The sequence below is a fragment of the Trichoplusia ni genome, chromosome 11, assembly GCF_003590095.1.
Source record: "Trichoplusia ni isolate ovarian cell line Hi5 chromosome 11, tn1, whole genome shotgun sequence".
Lineage (NCBI taxonomy): Eukaryota > Metazoa > Arthropoda > Insecta > Lepidoptera > Noctuidae > Trichoplusia > Trichoplusia ni.
This window is the reverse complement of record NC_039488.1, coordinates 8,584,235-8,601,289: the sequence shown is the minus strand read 5'-3', so window position 1 is coordinate 8,601,289 and position 17,055 is coordinate 8,584,235. Positions and strand designations below refer to the sequence as shown.

Here is a 17,055-nt window from a genome sequence, read left to right as displayed (position 1 = left end):
AACGGTTTACTCACGCGTATTTATCGGGGTAGCCCGACTAGTTTCGGACCCAACCGGAGTCCTTAATCATGAGCGGACGCCGCGTCTGCTCATGATTAAGGACTCATTTAATAAAGCTACTACATTTACTGTTTCCATAGAATACTTACGCTGCAGGAAGTTGACGTCAGGCGGGAAGGTTCGCAGCAGGTCGAGTATGTAGTGTCGACCGTCGTTGCCGATGATACCCTTGCATTCCACGCTAGAGCACAGCTCGACCGTGTCCCCGTTAGCGCTGATCACCGAGTGAGGCATTATCTTAAGCTGCTGTCCGGCTTTGCTTAGCTATAGAAGAAAATTTGCGTTACCAAAATAAAGTTACATTTTTTTTACATACATACATACATGAAACATTGTATCGGAACATTTTATGCATTTTGATTTTGTTTTGTTAAAATCAATTTTTTGAATTCTATATTATATAAATATTTTCATACTGTTGATAACATAAAACCAGTTTTCATACAAATGGTTAAAGTACATACTAGAATACTGAGTAATGTGTTTACTACGAAATTTGAAGGCATTAGCGTTATCATTATGTAAATGCTGTGTCATATTGCAAAATAACCATCTATGTGAAAATGACGTTGGTATTACAACACATCACATTAATTTAGGTATTTGTTGAAATTTAATCGTATATTGACTTACTATTTTCATCTTTATTTATTGTCGTTTCAATGTCATGATTAGATTTAACTAGAAGGTGGGTGTTAAACACTAAATTACTCAATGAACTCACCAGCTCCATATACTTGGGGTGTGATAGCACAGTGGTTCCGAAGTCAATGCTACCATAAACGACGCTCTGTTCTTGCTCCTTCTCGAGGATGCCCGGGATGATGGACTGGGCTGTGACGCGGTAGCCGCGGTAGTCCACGACGACGGTGCCCAGCGTGTGCAGGCCGGCTGTGTCGACAGCACTGTATACGCGCACGCCTTGGAGGTCGTTACGCTGTGGAAAACAGTAAAACGTTTATATTGATTGGTGAAAAGGACTTTGTCACAAAAAATGCATAATAATATTATTATATCAGATGGGCTGTTAAATCTACGGTTGAAATTATGCGGGTTTTGGGACATTTATCGTATTACGGTAGATTTACTCTATACTAAAAAAGCAGAAGAAGAAAGTCTGGCGGGTACCAAGGGTATTGTTAATTTTCTTAGCTTTCTCAAAGAACGAATGTTAAGAAAAATATGAAAAACTCGTCTGAATAACTTCAACGTAATTATTATTAAACGTACCGGTGCAACGAAAGCCGCAGCATCGCCACCAAGGTCCTTGTAGTGGTCACGCACGTCGAAGCCAAGCGAGAAGAATATGTTGTTCCATATGAACATCTGCATCTTGGGCTCCTCACCGGGGTTGATGGCCATCACGTTACCGTCAACGACGGCCATCGCGCCGCGAGTAGCTGCTGCCACGAAATCACTGTGAACCTGTTTGAAAATAATAATGTGACATTTTGTTTCTGGAGTTTAAAATACTATGGCACGATATCAATTTTCAGCTACTGAGGCAACTTGATGAAATTTTCAGAAGTCAACAAAGTCGGTTCGTTGAGAACCTCTTCGTTTTTGAAGTCCGTGAAGAAGTCGTTAAAAACTACAGAAATTTTATGTGCGACCCAGAGTATGTCTTATTCTTGTCAGATGCATTTTTGATTATATAATTTTATTATTAGGTATCAAACATGAAAATGTTTTTTAAGCCTTTTCTACTATAAGCAATAGGTTAAATTTTGAACATCTTATAAAAGTATTAACGATGACCTATTTAACTATACATGGCGTGTTAATAACAATTTACACCATGACATTCATCAGAAACGTGCATCATTAATAATGAATCTGACAATGAAAGTTATTTAACATTGTTGCATGCTGTACTGTATAATTACATATCAATTGGCCGATATAACTTGGCACGTCGGGAATGAACAATGTAATTTCGCCGTCTCTAGCTCATATCACGTCATACCACATTTCTTTAGCATTGATAGATAACTGGTATGGGCATAGTACTGCCAAGTCAAAACCTCGCAGATCCAAATTCCGGAACGCAACAATGTACATCTTATTTATGAAAAAATGTAAAGGAAAACTTCGCAGAAACTCTGAGATTTTTCAGGGGTGCTAATCTAAGGTGCTAATTTAAAGAGGTCTTCAGGCAGCTTCAAACTGGACACCAGATTACACATCAACCGAAGAAAAATAATATGCATATATTTTAGCCTCCGAAGTTCTATTAGCTGCACCGTAATCGTGCGTATAGTGCATAACTACGTATAAAGCGTGTACTAGTGACCTTGAAGATGGCTCGCTCGCGCAGCAGACGTTCCGGTAGGGTGGAGCGCGGCAGCTCGCGGGTTGTCTGCAACTCCTCGTTCCAATCACGAGTTTGGCCGGGAATGTGCTCTTCGTAACCCAGCTTTGATGAGAATGCTGTAGACATTATGTTAATTAGATTTTTTGTTGGTAAAATTTGATCAGTTTGAATACCGATCCATAGAACATTAAGAGTTTGGAGGGCACCATAATGATAATCATGGCGCTCAGTATCGTGAAGTGCATTGAACAGTAAGGAGTCAGGGACTGATTTTTTTAATATGTAGTTTGCATTTTCTTTCAGTTTCGACAAGCATTTTTGTCTTTTCGAAATAAAGTAATTTATTAAAAAATAAAGTCCTTTTTCAGTATCTTTTTAAGAAAGCCATATCATTTAGTGCTAGCTATCAACTGCAGCATTTGACGCTGATAATTATAAAACAGTGACAACATTCTAAACCTCCAAAATATCATTACACGTGAAATTTAGGTGTCTTTCAGTAAAGTATACGTAGCGTGACGCAATTAGTGTTAAAACCACGTACCCTTAATAAAAAGAGCATGAACTACAAACAAAAAACGTCTGAATGGAATTGTTAGACCGTAAACCTGAGCCGGTTTAGGAACACGGCCGTAAAACGTAGCGTGTAATTCCATGTTAACTATTGTAAATGAGCCTATTTCACACAATAATGCATGGGCGCCCGACAGAACAAAGTTCATGTAAATATATTGCGCTATTCCTATGCATTACAATGTCATTTTCATTAAGGAAATTAACTACGTCCGTTCGGCACGACGCTTTATTTGGGTTGTAAATTATATTTCTATAGCTAATAGTTAAATATTTTTATTGCATTGTTCGCTTTGGATTTACACATGCAATTGACCGTTATGTTATTTCGTTTTATTACCATAGGTTAAACGATAGCTTATTATATAATAAACCTATAATATAAAAACAATGAAATCACGTATTGGAAATTGTGAATTTATACACTTAATACTTATTTTGTTATTACTTATATATACTATCACAGAAGTCATATACATTAAAAATGTACTGTAGGGTTGAAGTTAAAATTCTGCATTAAAGGATGCACCATCTTTTTTTACCGGCTACTTAAAGTCTGTGATTTTTGGTTCACAGAAGTATAAAAGTATATTCTTTCCCCTTTCATCCATCTTCTTCTATTAAACATCAATGTATAAAAACTCTAAAAATGACTTAATTTAAAAATAAATACTCAGATATTGCACTTACTATCCTCAGCACGTATAGCATCTATAGTATGATCCAGCATCGGCGACGCCCACTGGTACACCTGGTAGGGGGTAGCCACCCTTTCAAAGGGATGCTTCTGCATGCGTTTCTTCTGTACCAGGGCGAAGTTACGCTTGAAAGCCGGGGATACTATACTCAGCAACTCGATCAGAGAATGGCAGAGGAGAGATGGAGTCGCCGGCCGAGGGTTGAATACTTCTTCAGTGGACCTAGAGGTGAAAAATTCGTTAAATGAGTTACTTTGACTTAGTTAAGTCTATTTTTTTAGAGAAAGAACTGGTTGACGCAGCTGCCTTCGCTTTTCTCTATTACGAGCTATCTCTTATAGCACCTTTTGTATAAGCTAATCAAATACACACACAACAAGGGCGTTTCCACCAAATCGGTGGACAGTCGCTTATATTCATGGAGAATTATAGTATAACCAAATAATCTAGTGAAAAATACTGTTAAATAGTGACAGATTATCCCCGTATATATCAAAAAGTATGGATTCTTTGTATTCTGGATGGCTACCCCGTAGTATGCCAGAAATATTTGATATACTGCAGGCATGCAGGCTGCACTTGTTCTGCCCAACGAGAAGGTAAATACATTTTGCGCCAAACGTAATAAAACGTTATATCATTATTTACATTAACGACAGAATGCCGTTATGTGTGCAGCTCAAAATGTATTTTGTGTCGCGTGTATGAAAATTTAAAGTATCGGTTTGTAAGATAACAGTGCAGGTATTGCATGTTGAAAGATTGTAATTTGCTTATATACAAGTCTTCTGCAATTTACTTTATTTGCTGACAATAATACTGTTTGTATCAGTATGCTTTTTTTTTACTTTCTAAGCTGTTTAGATATTACAGAACAATCACACGTGTATCGAGATCGCCTGACTAGTTTCGGACCCAACTGGTGTCCTTGTCATAACTAGTCAGGCAATCCCAGTATATACAAGTGAGAAGTCTATTATCAAAATCATTATTATTTAAAAGGGTTGATACGTTACTGGTTAAGGTAGAATCCCCGGGGACACGCCGTGATATGGAAGTGGCGGTCTTCGAGAGTAACGACATGCAAGTACAGCAGATCGCCGCACATCTTGCGGGGGCCGGGCGGCGGGTTCCAGCCAGAGGTGGTTAGAACCTAACGAAAAACGAAATCGAAGTATAGGAGCCGCAATCCACAGTTCACAATGATTTTGGACTTTGATTAAAAAAGTTAGTAGTGTGCTGTTGGGTTTACTCTGTTCGAATAAAAAAAAATTGTATCTCGTAAAAAAAGTGCGTGATACCCAAGAAAATGATTGCGACACAGTATTTTGCAGTTCACGCAGGTTGTTGTAGCATGCGGGGTTTTAACCCGCTTTATGTCGCGTGCAGTTAAATTAAATTTTATACAAGTCATCTATCCTTTCGGAAACTTTAGAAGCAAATTAATGTCGTTCAGGTCGTTCTTTAGTAGATAACACAAAAAAACTAATTGGAAGTCTGTTCAATTGTGCATGAATTAGAATATTGTTAGTTTAAACTCGTTTGGAATAAGGAATTGGCTAGTTTCGTTATTCATACCTTCAAGCATTGAGGAGCTTTGTTCTCCTTAGTGAGACCAGGATGAAGTGGCAACAATGGACGCTCGGTACTGCCCGGCATGATGTAATCTGGAGGAGTGCAGTCCACACTCTCTGGACGGGACTTTTTCTTTTCTATAAAACAATAAATTCTCATAGTTCGGTCGAGTAATGACGTAATATCTGCTCATGAATGGACAATGCGTTATATATCAAACGCAAGGCTTGTTCAGTTGACATGACAAAACCATTATTAACTCATGTGAATACATACGTATAATGACTAAGTTGTAATCTCGTTACACTTATAATACATTAGCATACAATTACGAACTCGATGTAACGATAAAGTAAATTCTTCGCTTGGCTCAAAAAGTACAGAAATAAAGTTTGTGGAGCTGAAGACCAACCTTCAAAAGCGAAGAAATCAGTAACAGGAGAAATTGTCTTGTTTATATAGTTTACCTAGAATGTCTCCTTGAGTGATGACGTTGAGGAAGGCGAGAGAACTGCATTCTTGTCCGGCGTAAGCGTCCGTGTAATCGATTGACTTGAGAAGATCACGGACGTGACGAACGTGGATGCGAGCTTCGCGCATTGTGTAAGGCTCTTCTACCACCTACGAAAATAATGACAAATTTATTTAATCAGGTCGGCCATGGCATTTGACAAAGCTAGTCGTAGCTTCACTGAAGTATAAGTTCAGAAATTATGTCATGCTCATGGAAGTTTGCATGAAATTTGCTAAGATTCCTGCTTGGCTGAATAACTTCTGAGGCTTTTTTAGCTGATATGGTTTGAATAGACAAAAATACTTACTTTTATAACAGACCCTTCTTTTAATCCTTCAATATTTTTGAGCTCAGCAAAGTTGTCTAAAGTCACGCCATCTAGTTGCAGAGAGAAGCAGGTCCTGTGACACGTGTCCTCGCGATCCATCAGCACTTGATGGATTTCTTGCACAAGCTCCATACTTGAAACCTATTAACATTATGAAACCCCTAATTAGTATATTGACCCTTGACCTTTGAATTCTAGAGTCTCGTATGAAATAAAGATCGGAGGAACTAGACAGGTGGATTTTGGTTTACGGAATAAACTAGGGTTATGGTAAAAAAAATCATTTTCTAGTTACCTGTATGTCTAATGGTTCGGCACCCGGGCTTACAATCTTGACAGTGAAGCCCATATCTTGAATAAACACAACTTCAGCGTCTCTCTTTTTCTCATCGCCATCTTCACTCGGAGAAGACTCCCTGTCCCCATCTCCATTCACTGCCTTACTGCTATCCCCGTTAACTTTATCAGCGTTAGCTTTATCAGACTCAACATTATTTACAGTAGCTTCATCTTTTTTCTGTTCGGTATTTTTGTTCTTAGCGGATTCTTTTTTCTTTTCCGAATCATTAGACTTGTCTGCCATTTTAGCCTTTTTATCTTTCTTTTTCTCAGAAACTTGTTTACCTTCAGGCTTATTGGGACAAACAAGTTTTGTAACCTCCGGTTTTTCTTCAGACTTATTCAGTTTAGGGTCATCGGAGTCACTGTTAATTCCATTAGAAACTACTTTAGCATTATCACTACTACTAATATCACAATCTAATTCTTTTTTTGGATCACCATTAACTATGGTCTCTATTTTTTCTGTGCCGTTTACTATTGGTTCTTTGGTACCTATTTTATCATCCTTACTATCTTTTTCGCTGGGTATTGATCCTTCTCCGTTTACTTTCATTGTACATATTCCGGATTTCGGTTGTGACGTCTTCTCACCATTAGCCTTTGCTTTTTGTATATCTGTAATTGTTCATCAGAATAAGTAGTACAATATTATGAAACATAATTATTGCATGGATTATTAAGAGTCATGCAATGCCCTCAGATATAAATTGACAAATCGAACGGGAATGAAATGGTCAAGTGATTGTGTTTTGATATTAACCTGTACTAAGGGGGAAGGGCGCGGGAGTATTGTTGATTTGTGGCGAAGGTGGTTTGCGCGCTGCAGCCGCATACGACACACGTGGTGCCGGCGCGCTGCCGCCACCGCCCTCGTCGTCCGCTCGACCGTTAGGCGTACTCGCATGCCCGTTACTACAAACCACCGGCTTTACGCATACCTCCTTCTTATCGTTCTTCATTTTTGCCGATTGTTTATCTTGTTTTTCAGCTATAACAAGGAAATATTATAACCTTGATAATTTGCCTCTACTGTCAACTAAAACTACGCATCATGTAACTACATTTCGTCGTTATCTTTATGAACAATGCTAAAATAGTTCCTATCCAATAGAAGCAGTCAAAACTACGTCAAGAAAATAAAACGTCATTTTTAAGAGAGTAGAAGATTACGCAGACTGGTATTGGTATAGTTTACATAATAATATTTTTATCAGTTCAATTTCAAAACAAATATACTACTTATTCAGTGCGCTCTGTATAATTATAGATGCAGTCGAAAAAAAAGTTCCGGTGTGTAGTTGATATAAGTATAACCTCAAATCATGGAAGCTGTGTTAAAACAGGCACTGAAACAGGTTTTTAGGCTAACAGCGGTTGTTATCGCGCACGGGACCGAGGCGTGTGTACAGGGGGAGCGGTGGATGGACTCAAACGCGCATGTCTCGTCCCGTGACGAGCAAACACGTGGTCTGCGCTGGCGCACCGCCAACTATCTCCAGCGTCGAGTAATAATAGATGGCAACGGGATGCCGCCAACAATAGACGCCATCGATGTTGTCCAAACGCAACACCGACTTGTGCGCAAACTCAGTGTTTGACCGGCTTTTTAAGAATATACGTATATCGTACACACAGAATCCATAAATCACAGACATTACCTATAGACAGGCAGACGAATGCATTACTTGAATTATACAACGTTTAGCTTACAGGTCGTTTTACGAGGTGCTCAGAAACATGAGTTACGCCAGATAAATTGATATTTTATGGTGTAGGTTTACGTGACGTTCGTGTTGCGGTTTGTATTTAATTGAAGAATACGCTGATGCACAACGAAGCGATGCGTTTTTCTCACATATTCGCATTACCTAAGGCCTCTAATACCATAATTTCTGACTTTTTTGGAATAGATCAAAGGAGTCTGATCTTTGTAAACTTTTCCGAAGCTATTTGACCAATACCCAATGTTTAAGCACTTTCGCTATACTGTATAGTATAAATTTGTATTATTTAAACTAGTTCGTTCACAGTCACACTTTGCCGACATGTCCATTTCGCCGCTACTAACGACGAGATTTCGAAGATGGCGGAAATTTGGAAATTTATTTCTGAATCATAGTTTCACCATCATTCCTGATGTGTAACCGCTGTAAACTGTGTGTGCTACGCCATTAGCGGTCACTTTGTCAATTCGCTTCATGTGATTCAAAGCCGAGTGTAAGAACCATGAACCACTTTGCAATTTCTCGTATGTAAAGACGATATTACTTATTAGTATTTCAACTTATTTTATATAAACTCGCCTGGCCTTGGGTAGAGCCTAAAGATTGGCCTATAATTAAATTATTTTGTGACACACTTATGCAAAAAGAATGATAACTGATAAGACAATTACAGTATGCTGATAACAATGCCGTAAAATTTTATTTAAAAATCTGCAACTAGAGTATTATATAGGATGATAATAGTATATACAGGTGATCGTTTTAATCTACACGGACTTTACCAAAAAAACTCAGTGCAAGATACTTTTAATATGTGAACGGGAAGATAAAACTTATCATCGAAATGTTTGATGTTATCTCCCTCACCTTAACCAAACAAGATAAAAACATAGCGCCTGGGACTCAAGATAACCATTAAATCAGAATTTTTGATAAACTGCCGTTGACACCATTTCCCTTTTATCATACATTCACTTGTAGCTCAAAACTTTATTATAAGACCAACAAGTGCTTACACCAGTATTCATGGCTTGAATAAAATTATTTAGAGCATGAGTAAAATCAGTGCCTGTCTATTGGAAGCAATAGAACTAGTATGTGTACGTTTCCACATAGATAAATATAAATTGTATGCCGTGCCATGATATATTGTCGTACGTACAGTTGCTAGGTCCAAGTCGGCTGTCGGTACGCGTATATTGATATTGCACAATGTTCTCGTAAAGAGGAAACTGTAGATGGATTTATATGCTTATGAATGGTGTCCAATAATAAAACGATTGAGGTAGGTGCGCCAATAAGTAAAGATTAATAAAACTTCTTATGTAATTACGACATTTTAGACGTGTTTTTGAAATAATTACGAAAATATACAGCACGACGTCGGTCGGCGAAAATGTTACAAGAAAAAACATTGTATTGTTTAAATTATGTTATGCATGTTTCATTTTTGTATTGTCTTTGTTCTCATGGTATATAGATGTACCTTTCAAGCATCATTGATTTCGTTTGCATATCATAAAGACCCGAGAAACTAATTAAATACATAAAGACAAGTAAGCATCGCATCACCGCACAATCAGGTAAAAATCAACATCTAAGAAAATAGCTAAAAATACAAACAAAGGGGCTTTTAGGAATTGTTACTAGTTTAAATGTAAGAACATTTTATTGGAATTTTGACGTCAAACCGCATAGTCGGAAATGTTGATTTCAAATTCAGATAAACATCGCGTTTGTTGCTTACGGCTTGAGCAGCAACTGAATCGATCAATGAATTATGCAAACAGAAACAAGCTCGTCAGCGCCGGCGACGATCACTGAATATTTAACCTTAGATCATCGATTATTTTGTGCTCTCTTTCCTTGACCTTACCTTCGTTTGTATCCTTTATACTACACATTTATAATACGACAATATCTTACCATAAACGCCCAACTACATAAACCGTCGACGCAGGTACGAATTTTGCAAGAATTTCTTCAATACTAAAAGTGAATATGTTTTTTTCTAAACGAACTACTTTAAATAATTTTGACACATTTGAGTGTAAATATAACATGACATTTCAAACGCTTTGAATAACGTCCCAGTTTGATTTTTTTCTACAAAGTAGGTATCATGTTATCTATACAAACATTTACGAATCTACAAACACGAAGGAATTTGCGATTTGGTAGCCAAAGGTGGATAAACTTAGTTACCATGTGAATAGATAAAAAATAAAACATCTTTCTAATAGAAATAAGTTACAAAAAACGGACCATTCAATTTTAAACAGGGTCTATTATTCAACAAATTAGTCAGATTCGACAATGACTTTGTTTGGAGTAGAAAAGTGGTCTCCAGGACTTACAATGCATGCATTCTGTATCCATTCAAATTACGTGAACATTTACCGGCGCCGCTAATGCTTCAAACGTGTGGCGTATTTTGTAATAGGTAATATAATATAATAGGTGCGTACGTACTAAGCAGCTTAAAAAATCTAACATTGACGATGATTACAAATATTGAGAAAAAAAACCTTTTACGTAATTCGTGAGGGTAATTAGATAAGTATGCTAGCAACACTTAATATGGCTTTCCAGCTTAAATAATAGGATATTAGCTAAATCGCCTACATCATGTAAAGACTAATTTATATTTCAAACGAAATAGAAATAAGGGTTCTTGTTCCACTTCAACCCTCGATAGAACCTGCTGCTATTATGGGTAGGGTAGAAATCGATAAAATTGTAAGGGTGCAATGCTCCCATGAATATAAACGACACTTGATTTGTCAATATTATTTCCTAGTATTTTTTAAAAAAGAAGATATGTTAACTAAAATCTTCTTATTTAAAGTGAACACAGTTTTGTTATTCGACCTCTTGTCCCATTTCGTGAGCTCTAAAGTATTTCCGGGAATTCCAAATTAAATCAACGGAACTATCTCATTATAGCAGCTAGCCGAGCGCATTTATTAACTTTTTGGTGAGTGCATTGCATGCTCGTTAAATGTCTAAAGCAATGAATTAGTATGCGTATATGATGTGTCATATCACAAGAACCAGCAAACACATTACAATGCAGATGAGACTAGAAAAGACTGAGCTAGAATAACAAAAGAAATAAGCAGCCTTCAGAGGTGTTATATTTCAAACTGGATGGAACCCTTGCGGCAATTGAATCCAACCCTTTTCTACGGTAATCAGGCCCACAAATCTGCGCCATGACACGTGGCTTTCTATTCTCGGGCCATGAATTTAAGTTATTCAACAACCAGTGACACAAAATTCATCGTTACTTGAAAGAAGATTGTATTGTTAAGGTATTTGCGCCTTGAAATGAGATGCTCACGACGACGTTTACGACAACTGACAAATTCTTTGACCGGACACAAATTATCACTAAACTGCTACTTGGGTTTATTTAAATCTAACTCTTAACTTTATTTAGTTATGGTTCAAGATGCTTTTCTCAAAATAAGGTATAACTAGTCGTTTGTATAAATAAATGGTTAATACATGTGGGTATACCAATATGCATGTGCATTTTGCAATGTCTAATAGGTAACACAAACAACTGACAAACACGTTACGTAATAAACCTGGCTGTGTAACATGTACATGTGTATCAAACTGAACCGATACCCAATAGACATTCTTATCTTTCGTACAGAAATCACACCACATAAAACGTTATCGACTCCGTTTATGTACTTACTACATAATTATAATGAATCGATCATAGACATGTGATACGTATACAATTTTTTTATTGGATCTTTTCAAAATAAAGTAGTTCATGCAACGATAACGCTACATTATGACATAGATGCTTTTTAACCTCTTAACCTTTTAAAAGACAACGCAAGACAGACAAATCGTTGGCGAGCTGTTCATAAATTCACTGATCGATACGTCATTCATCAGATATGTACATAATAAAGTATACCGACCCGTTCTAGCAAATGAGCCTCGACCGGGTTCTATAACATTGTCACATTGACATATTTGTGTGCAATTGATTCGCATTCAAACCGATGTAACCCATCATTGCACTAGCTAAGTTTTCCCAGAATATAGAATGTAAATGAAAAGGGACACTCTAGGGATCCAGGGATATATTATAAGGCAAGAATGTCGCCTTAAATGATAGATATAAATAATTTATAATTAATTACACATCAGTTAACTTATCATGTGGACAAGCAGCACATGCTATACACATGTTCCATGCTTTCGAACTGCCGTCTACCTATTAGTGTTACACCATTTTCAAAAGACACAAAAAGTGACAAGTTGGATAGACGGCTCCGTGGGGGTTAACCAAACATTGATCTTACTCAAATTACTTGTAAAAATACTTCCCCCCTGAAACTTTCTACATTATTTCAGGAATCTTTAGAAAAATTACGAACAAAGGTTGTCTAAACTTGCTTCTTGAATTTGCATCTACATGCATCGGATATTTCTTATGCTCGGTCTTGATATCTGATTTATGTGTTCTGCGATAAAGCAAAGGCCATGCTTGAGCAAATTAAACTATCAATATAAAAAGCAACACCACTTAATAATGAAAGAAATCGTTGAGAGATAAAATTACAGACGTTTATATTTGTTTAACTTAAGTTTTTGTAATTTTGAAACTTATTCCATTGTGAGAGAAAATAATAAAAAAACATACTGCTTAATTTTAATCCAATAGGTACGATTAGAAGAAACACTAAAGTAAATTAACTCTGAGAACTCTAAATGAGGAACAATAAGGGAAACATTCAAGGAAAATCTTTAATTAATATCAACAAACACCTATAAATCAAGCTGATGTATGAGTTGAATTTCTAACGCGTAAACTATCGGCTCTTATTAAGTTGCTTTTAAAGGAATTAATTCGTTTTTTGTTGCTAATTGCAGCTAGCAACACACCATCTGTGATGAATCGATTCGTTTTCCGGTTTCGTGCATCGATTATAAATATTGAGTGAACCGCTCGTTGACATCATTATTGCATAATTCTGGGGTATGAACCAAAGACACCGATAACTATAATTTAATCAGTCTATCACATTTAACTGGTTGACCTTGGTCGTATTATTTTTTGTTCATACAATTGTCTGTTACCAAAACAGGCTACATTTTAACTACGCCCATGTGCTTGGATCAGTTGCTATTTAAAAGTCCATTTGCTTTCGTTGTGAAATTGAGAGAAACAACTTCCAACAGTTCTGACGTATTTCTATCATGCCATAATGTCTTATCGTATAATTGGACTCGTCGACTGGGAAAGTTGTTTCAATACTATCTCAATAGGTACGACGACTTCGTTTATAATAGAAAAAACATAACTTAATTTAACTGCACGGGCTGAATTAGATTAGGTACCTCTAGTGGAATGTGGAGATTGAGAGAACGCAGTGTTTTCGCGTAAATAAGTAAACACTTGCAAGATGCCAAATTACTATGACTTTGACTTCTACACGACCTAAATTGTAAATTGAGCTGCAAGATTACGGATCTAGAAATCGGCAATTGCAGAGAACAAAAAAAGAAACAGGTAAATCTTTACAATGATAATAGTTTTATGTCGTTCTTGCACAAATTGAGCATTACGTCGTTTACTTCCGACGAACCAAGGTCCTAGTTTTATCAACCGAACTTCGAAATTACTCAGAACGTGTATGCTATTAACTAATGAATAAAAGGCTTGCGTAACAATTTTTGGGCACTTAGAAATATTATTCCACGTCATGTTCCTAATAGAATGGACTAACCATTGCTCCAAACCAATTTCTAAGAAGGCTACACTTATAGAAACATGAAGCTACGAGGAGGCAACAGCCCAGCAATAAAGTAATATGAGTCAGGACATCACTGGGCATACTGCCTCTTAACTACATGACTGACAATTAAAGTAACCAAATACATGAACCCACTTTCTATAGTTATTTTTATGGCTTATCAGTGTCTTCGTAACTGCAAGGCAAACATTTGAGAAAAGATTAAGGATGATTAAGCTCACGCGGTAACAACGTGCGTGTCGTAACTGCATATCCGTTTAAAATCATTCAACGGACTTATCTCGCCTATATCTATTCGAAATAACGTAACCATTACTAGCAAGGCAAAGATTTACATGACAATTCGTTTGAAGGCGAGAGGTGGTGTTGGAATGAGTGTGTTTTTTAATATCTTTACAATGTTTTGTCAGTACTCTCGATAAAGATTATCAACGCGCCGGGTAAAAAAACAGGTCGATGTCCAAATCAAACTTCCGTCATCATGATATTCATATCGCGTATCTACCACACCCTAATACTTTCTACGTATTTTTCCTTACATCAATTAAAGCAATTGGCTCCACAGTAGCATAGGGCTTCCCCAAGACCAATTGAAAGCTGATTGATTAACAACACATAGATGAATGTAGAGTATATCGTTTTTATGATTTATTTATTTCCTGCTTTTGTATTTTAATTCAAATTATTTAAAATATATTTCTGTAAGTACCAGGCAGTATGAAGTTGCGATTATTTAGTATTTTAATCAAATAGTCTTATCAAAAATACGCATATTCGTCACTAAAGTTTTGGCTATCTATTTTATCTTTAATTTTGCCGTAGTAAAATTAAAATTACGTAATTAAATCATATTGATTACATTTTTACATAGTAGCTATTTAAAAATGTAATCAATTTCATATTTTTATATTACTAATCAATTTAGAATACGAAGTTCAAGTTTCTTTCAGTTGTGCATGAATTTAGAAATGGTACTTAAAATGGATATTAGATATAATGAAATAATCTCATATAACTTTTCATTTTGTTCAGTTCCATAGATGGAATTCTTTTCACATTTCATTCGATGGTTAAATAAGTTTTAACATTTAGATAACACAAGTTATTTGTTTTAAAAATATTCTTGTTCTACTTCATTCTGTTTACACTTAACATCAGACTTGTACTTGTCAAGTAAGTAGGTCAGTTTAGATGAAGATTGTTCACAAAACACTATCTGTATTGCCAGAGACGTAATATAAAATGTTCATAAATAATGCCATCTGTAATTCTAATAAGATTCTGCTCTATGTTTAAGAACAAGTAATGTATTAGAATTATTATAAATGACTATTAAGAGTGTGACAATTAAATTAAAAAAAAAACTAGTCTAGAAAAGCTTTTTCAGACCCTGTCTCGTGATGAGAGGGTGAAGGAGAAAATCTTCCTCATTCTATGAACAATTTCTTAAATTCACATAAACCTTATTAGCACTAAACTTTATGGTAGTTTAGTATAAAAGGCCTTGTATTGAAGTAATACAGAATTATATGTATAATAAACTTGTCCCTAAAGCAGTAAACATAATGAATAAATGTGATAACCCAAGCCATTTAGCAAACTAGGTGAGGTCAGTTACTGAAACTATATAAAACAGTCTCCATAGCGATCAGCTAAAGTCTTATCAAATACAAATACATTTTCAAGGCACTTATAAATTTTGTTAGAAGTATTTATTATAATATTGGATATTATACATTAGCATTTGGAAATAAATATATCACATATACGTATAGGTAATTAATTGTATATCTATTGTTTAACTTATTTTTAAAGTAAGTATGATTTCAGATAATATCTATAGGTAAGTAATATTGCTTCAGATGTCATCATCAATTTTGTTTTTTCAATATTAAGAAGGTATTTTTAGATATAAACTTGCAAGTAGGTACTACTAAAAATATTGTAAATTGCAATCAATGTGAGTCTTTTGTTGTTCTATAAATCAAGCAAACTGCACAAGAAAATAATGAATTTCTAAACAATAAAAATATCATTAATTTTATTGCACATAAAAGAAAATTAATACTTGAACAATCACTGGTAGTGGAGGTCATTATAGGTCAGTAAGAATAAATAAAATTGCAGTGGGTAAAGTAATTTATGACTAGCCATAAAATACTAGACAGACAGATAAAAAAAATTATAGTACATCTGAAAAAATGCTCCTAGCCACCAATTTTAAAATATACATAGTGAAGCTGTATAGTTAGATAATAGTGCCTCATGAAATTTAAACATATAATTATGTTTGCATGGATATGTAACATAATTAGAAGTTGTGTAATAATTTCCATTTTAACTTGTATGCACCAAGGTCTTGTATTTTATAAGCTTATAGTACTCTGTCCGACTGTAAATTATTTCTTCAAATTATTACAAACTTCTAATAAGAAAAATACACGAAGGTACAATGCACCTAACATTTTTAGAAAAATCAATGGATCACATGATTTTACTAATGTAGTCACATGACTAAATTGCACATAATATAAGCAAGGTATTATTTAAACATGGAAAACTGATAGTAGCCTAAAAACCGTTCTCAATGTTACATAACTGAGGGCATGACCATTTAATACTTACCATTGTTAACATTGCCACAGCTACTCTTGTCGTTCACAGTATTGTTCGCAGGACATTTTTTCACTTTTTGGGATGCATTTTTAGAGGAGTTATCATTCACTTCACTACCGAGAGCCATCACAACACGAGGAATCAATCCGGTTCAGATTGACCGCAACGAACACGGCTCCGCTCAGCTGAAAGAACACATGCGGTAGACTTAAGGTTCAATTTGGACTAACAAGATTTCAGAATTCAGTATAACCCTTCAAATTTAAAAACCCAATATTTCTTAACAAATCTTTTGACAATTGTGTCTACACAATGTTAAAGGTTTCAATGATAGTACCAGAAAAAAAACGTCATTTCCAACAAGAGTAAAATAGCTTAAAAACGCGTTTCATTGCTGACTTCGTTAGTTATTTGATGAACATGGCCTGTAGTACTCAGTAAGGTAGAGTAAAAAAAGTAAAATCGAATTGTACATACTTTTGCTTCCTAATAGCAAAGAGACATCTATCGCCGCGAACAAAACAA

At 35.7% G+C, this 17,055-nt stretch overlaps 1 protein-coding gene across 3 annotated transcripts in view; it reads right to left on the bottom strand.

Annotated features, from left to right (window-relative positions):
- LOC113499022 (clustered mitochondria protein homolog) overlaps positions 1-16,953 on the bottom strand; it is a 24,889-nt gene extending 7,936 nt beyond the window's left edge. Inside the window, exons 1-13 of one of the 3 annotated variants that reach the window (XM_026879330.1) lie at positions 16,868-16,953; positions 16,540-16,715; positions 7,165-7,392; positions 6,358-7,019; positions 6,042-6,203; positions 5,688-5,841; positions 5,224-5,357; positions 4,662-4,798; positions 3,638-3,867; positions 2,354-2,490; positions 1,291-1,485; positions 785-997; positions 150-324 (exon numbers count right to left, since the gene is read on the bottom strand). In XM_026879330.1, the coding sequence (XP_026735131.1) occupies positions 150-324; positions 785-997; positions 1,291-1,485; positions 2,354-2,490; positions 3,638-3,867; positions 4,662-4,798; positions 5,224-5,357; positions 5,688-5,841; positions 6,042-6,203; positions 6,358-7,019; positions 7,165-7,392; positions 16,540-16,657 (2,545 nt within the window). In that variant the 5' untranslated portion in view covers positions 16,658-16,715; positions 16,868-16,953. Of the gene's footprint in view, positions 1-149; positions 325-784; positions 998-1,290; positions 1,486-2,353; positions 2,491-3,637; positions 3,868-4,661; positions 4,799-5,223; positions 5,358-5,687; positions 5,842-6,041; positions 6,204-6,357; positions 7,020-7,164; positions 7,393-10,054; positions 10,184-16,539; positions 16,846-16,867 lie in introns of those variants that run through there. The other 2 variants (XM_026879331.1, XM_026879332.1) reach the window with 2 other exon arrangements.
- Positions 16,954-17,055: the final 102 nt, after the last annotated feature.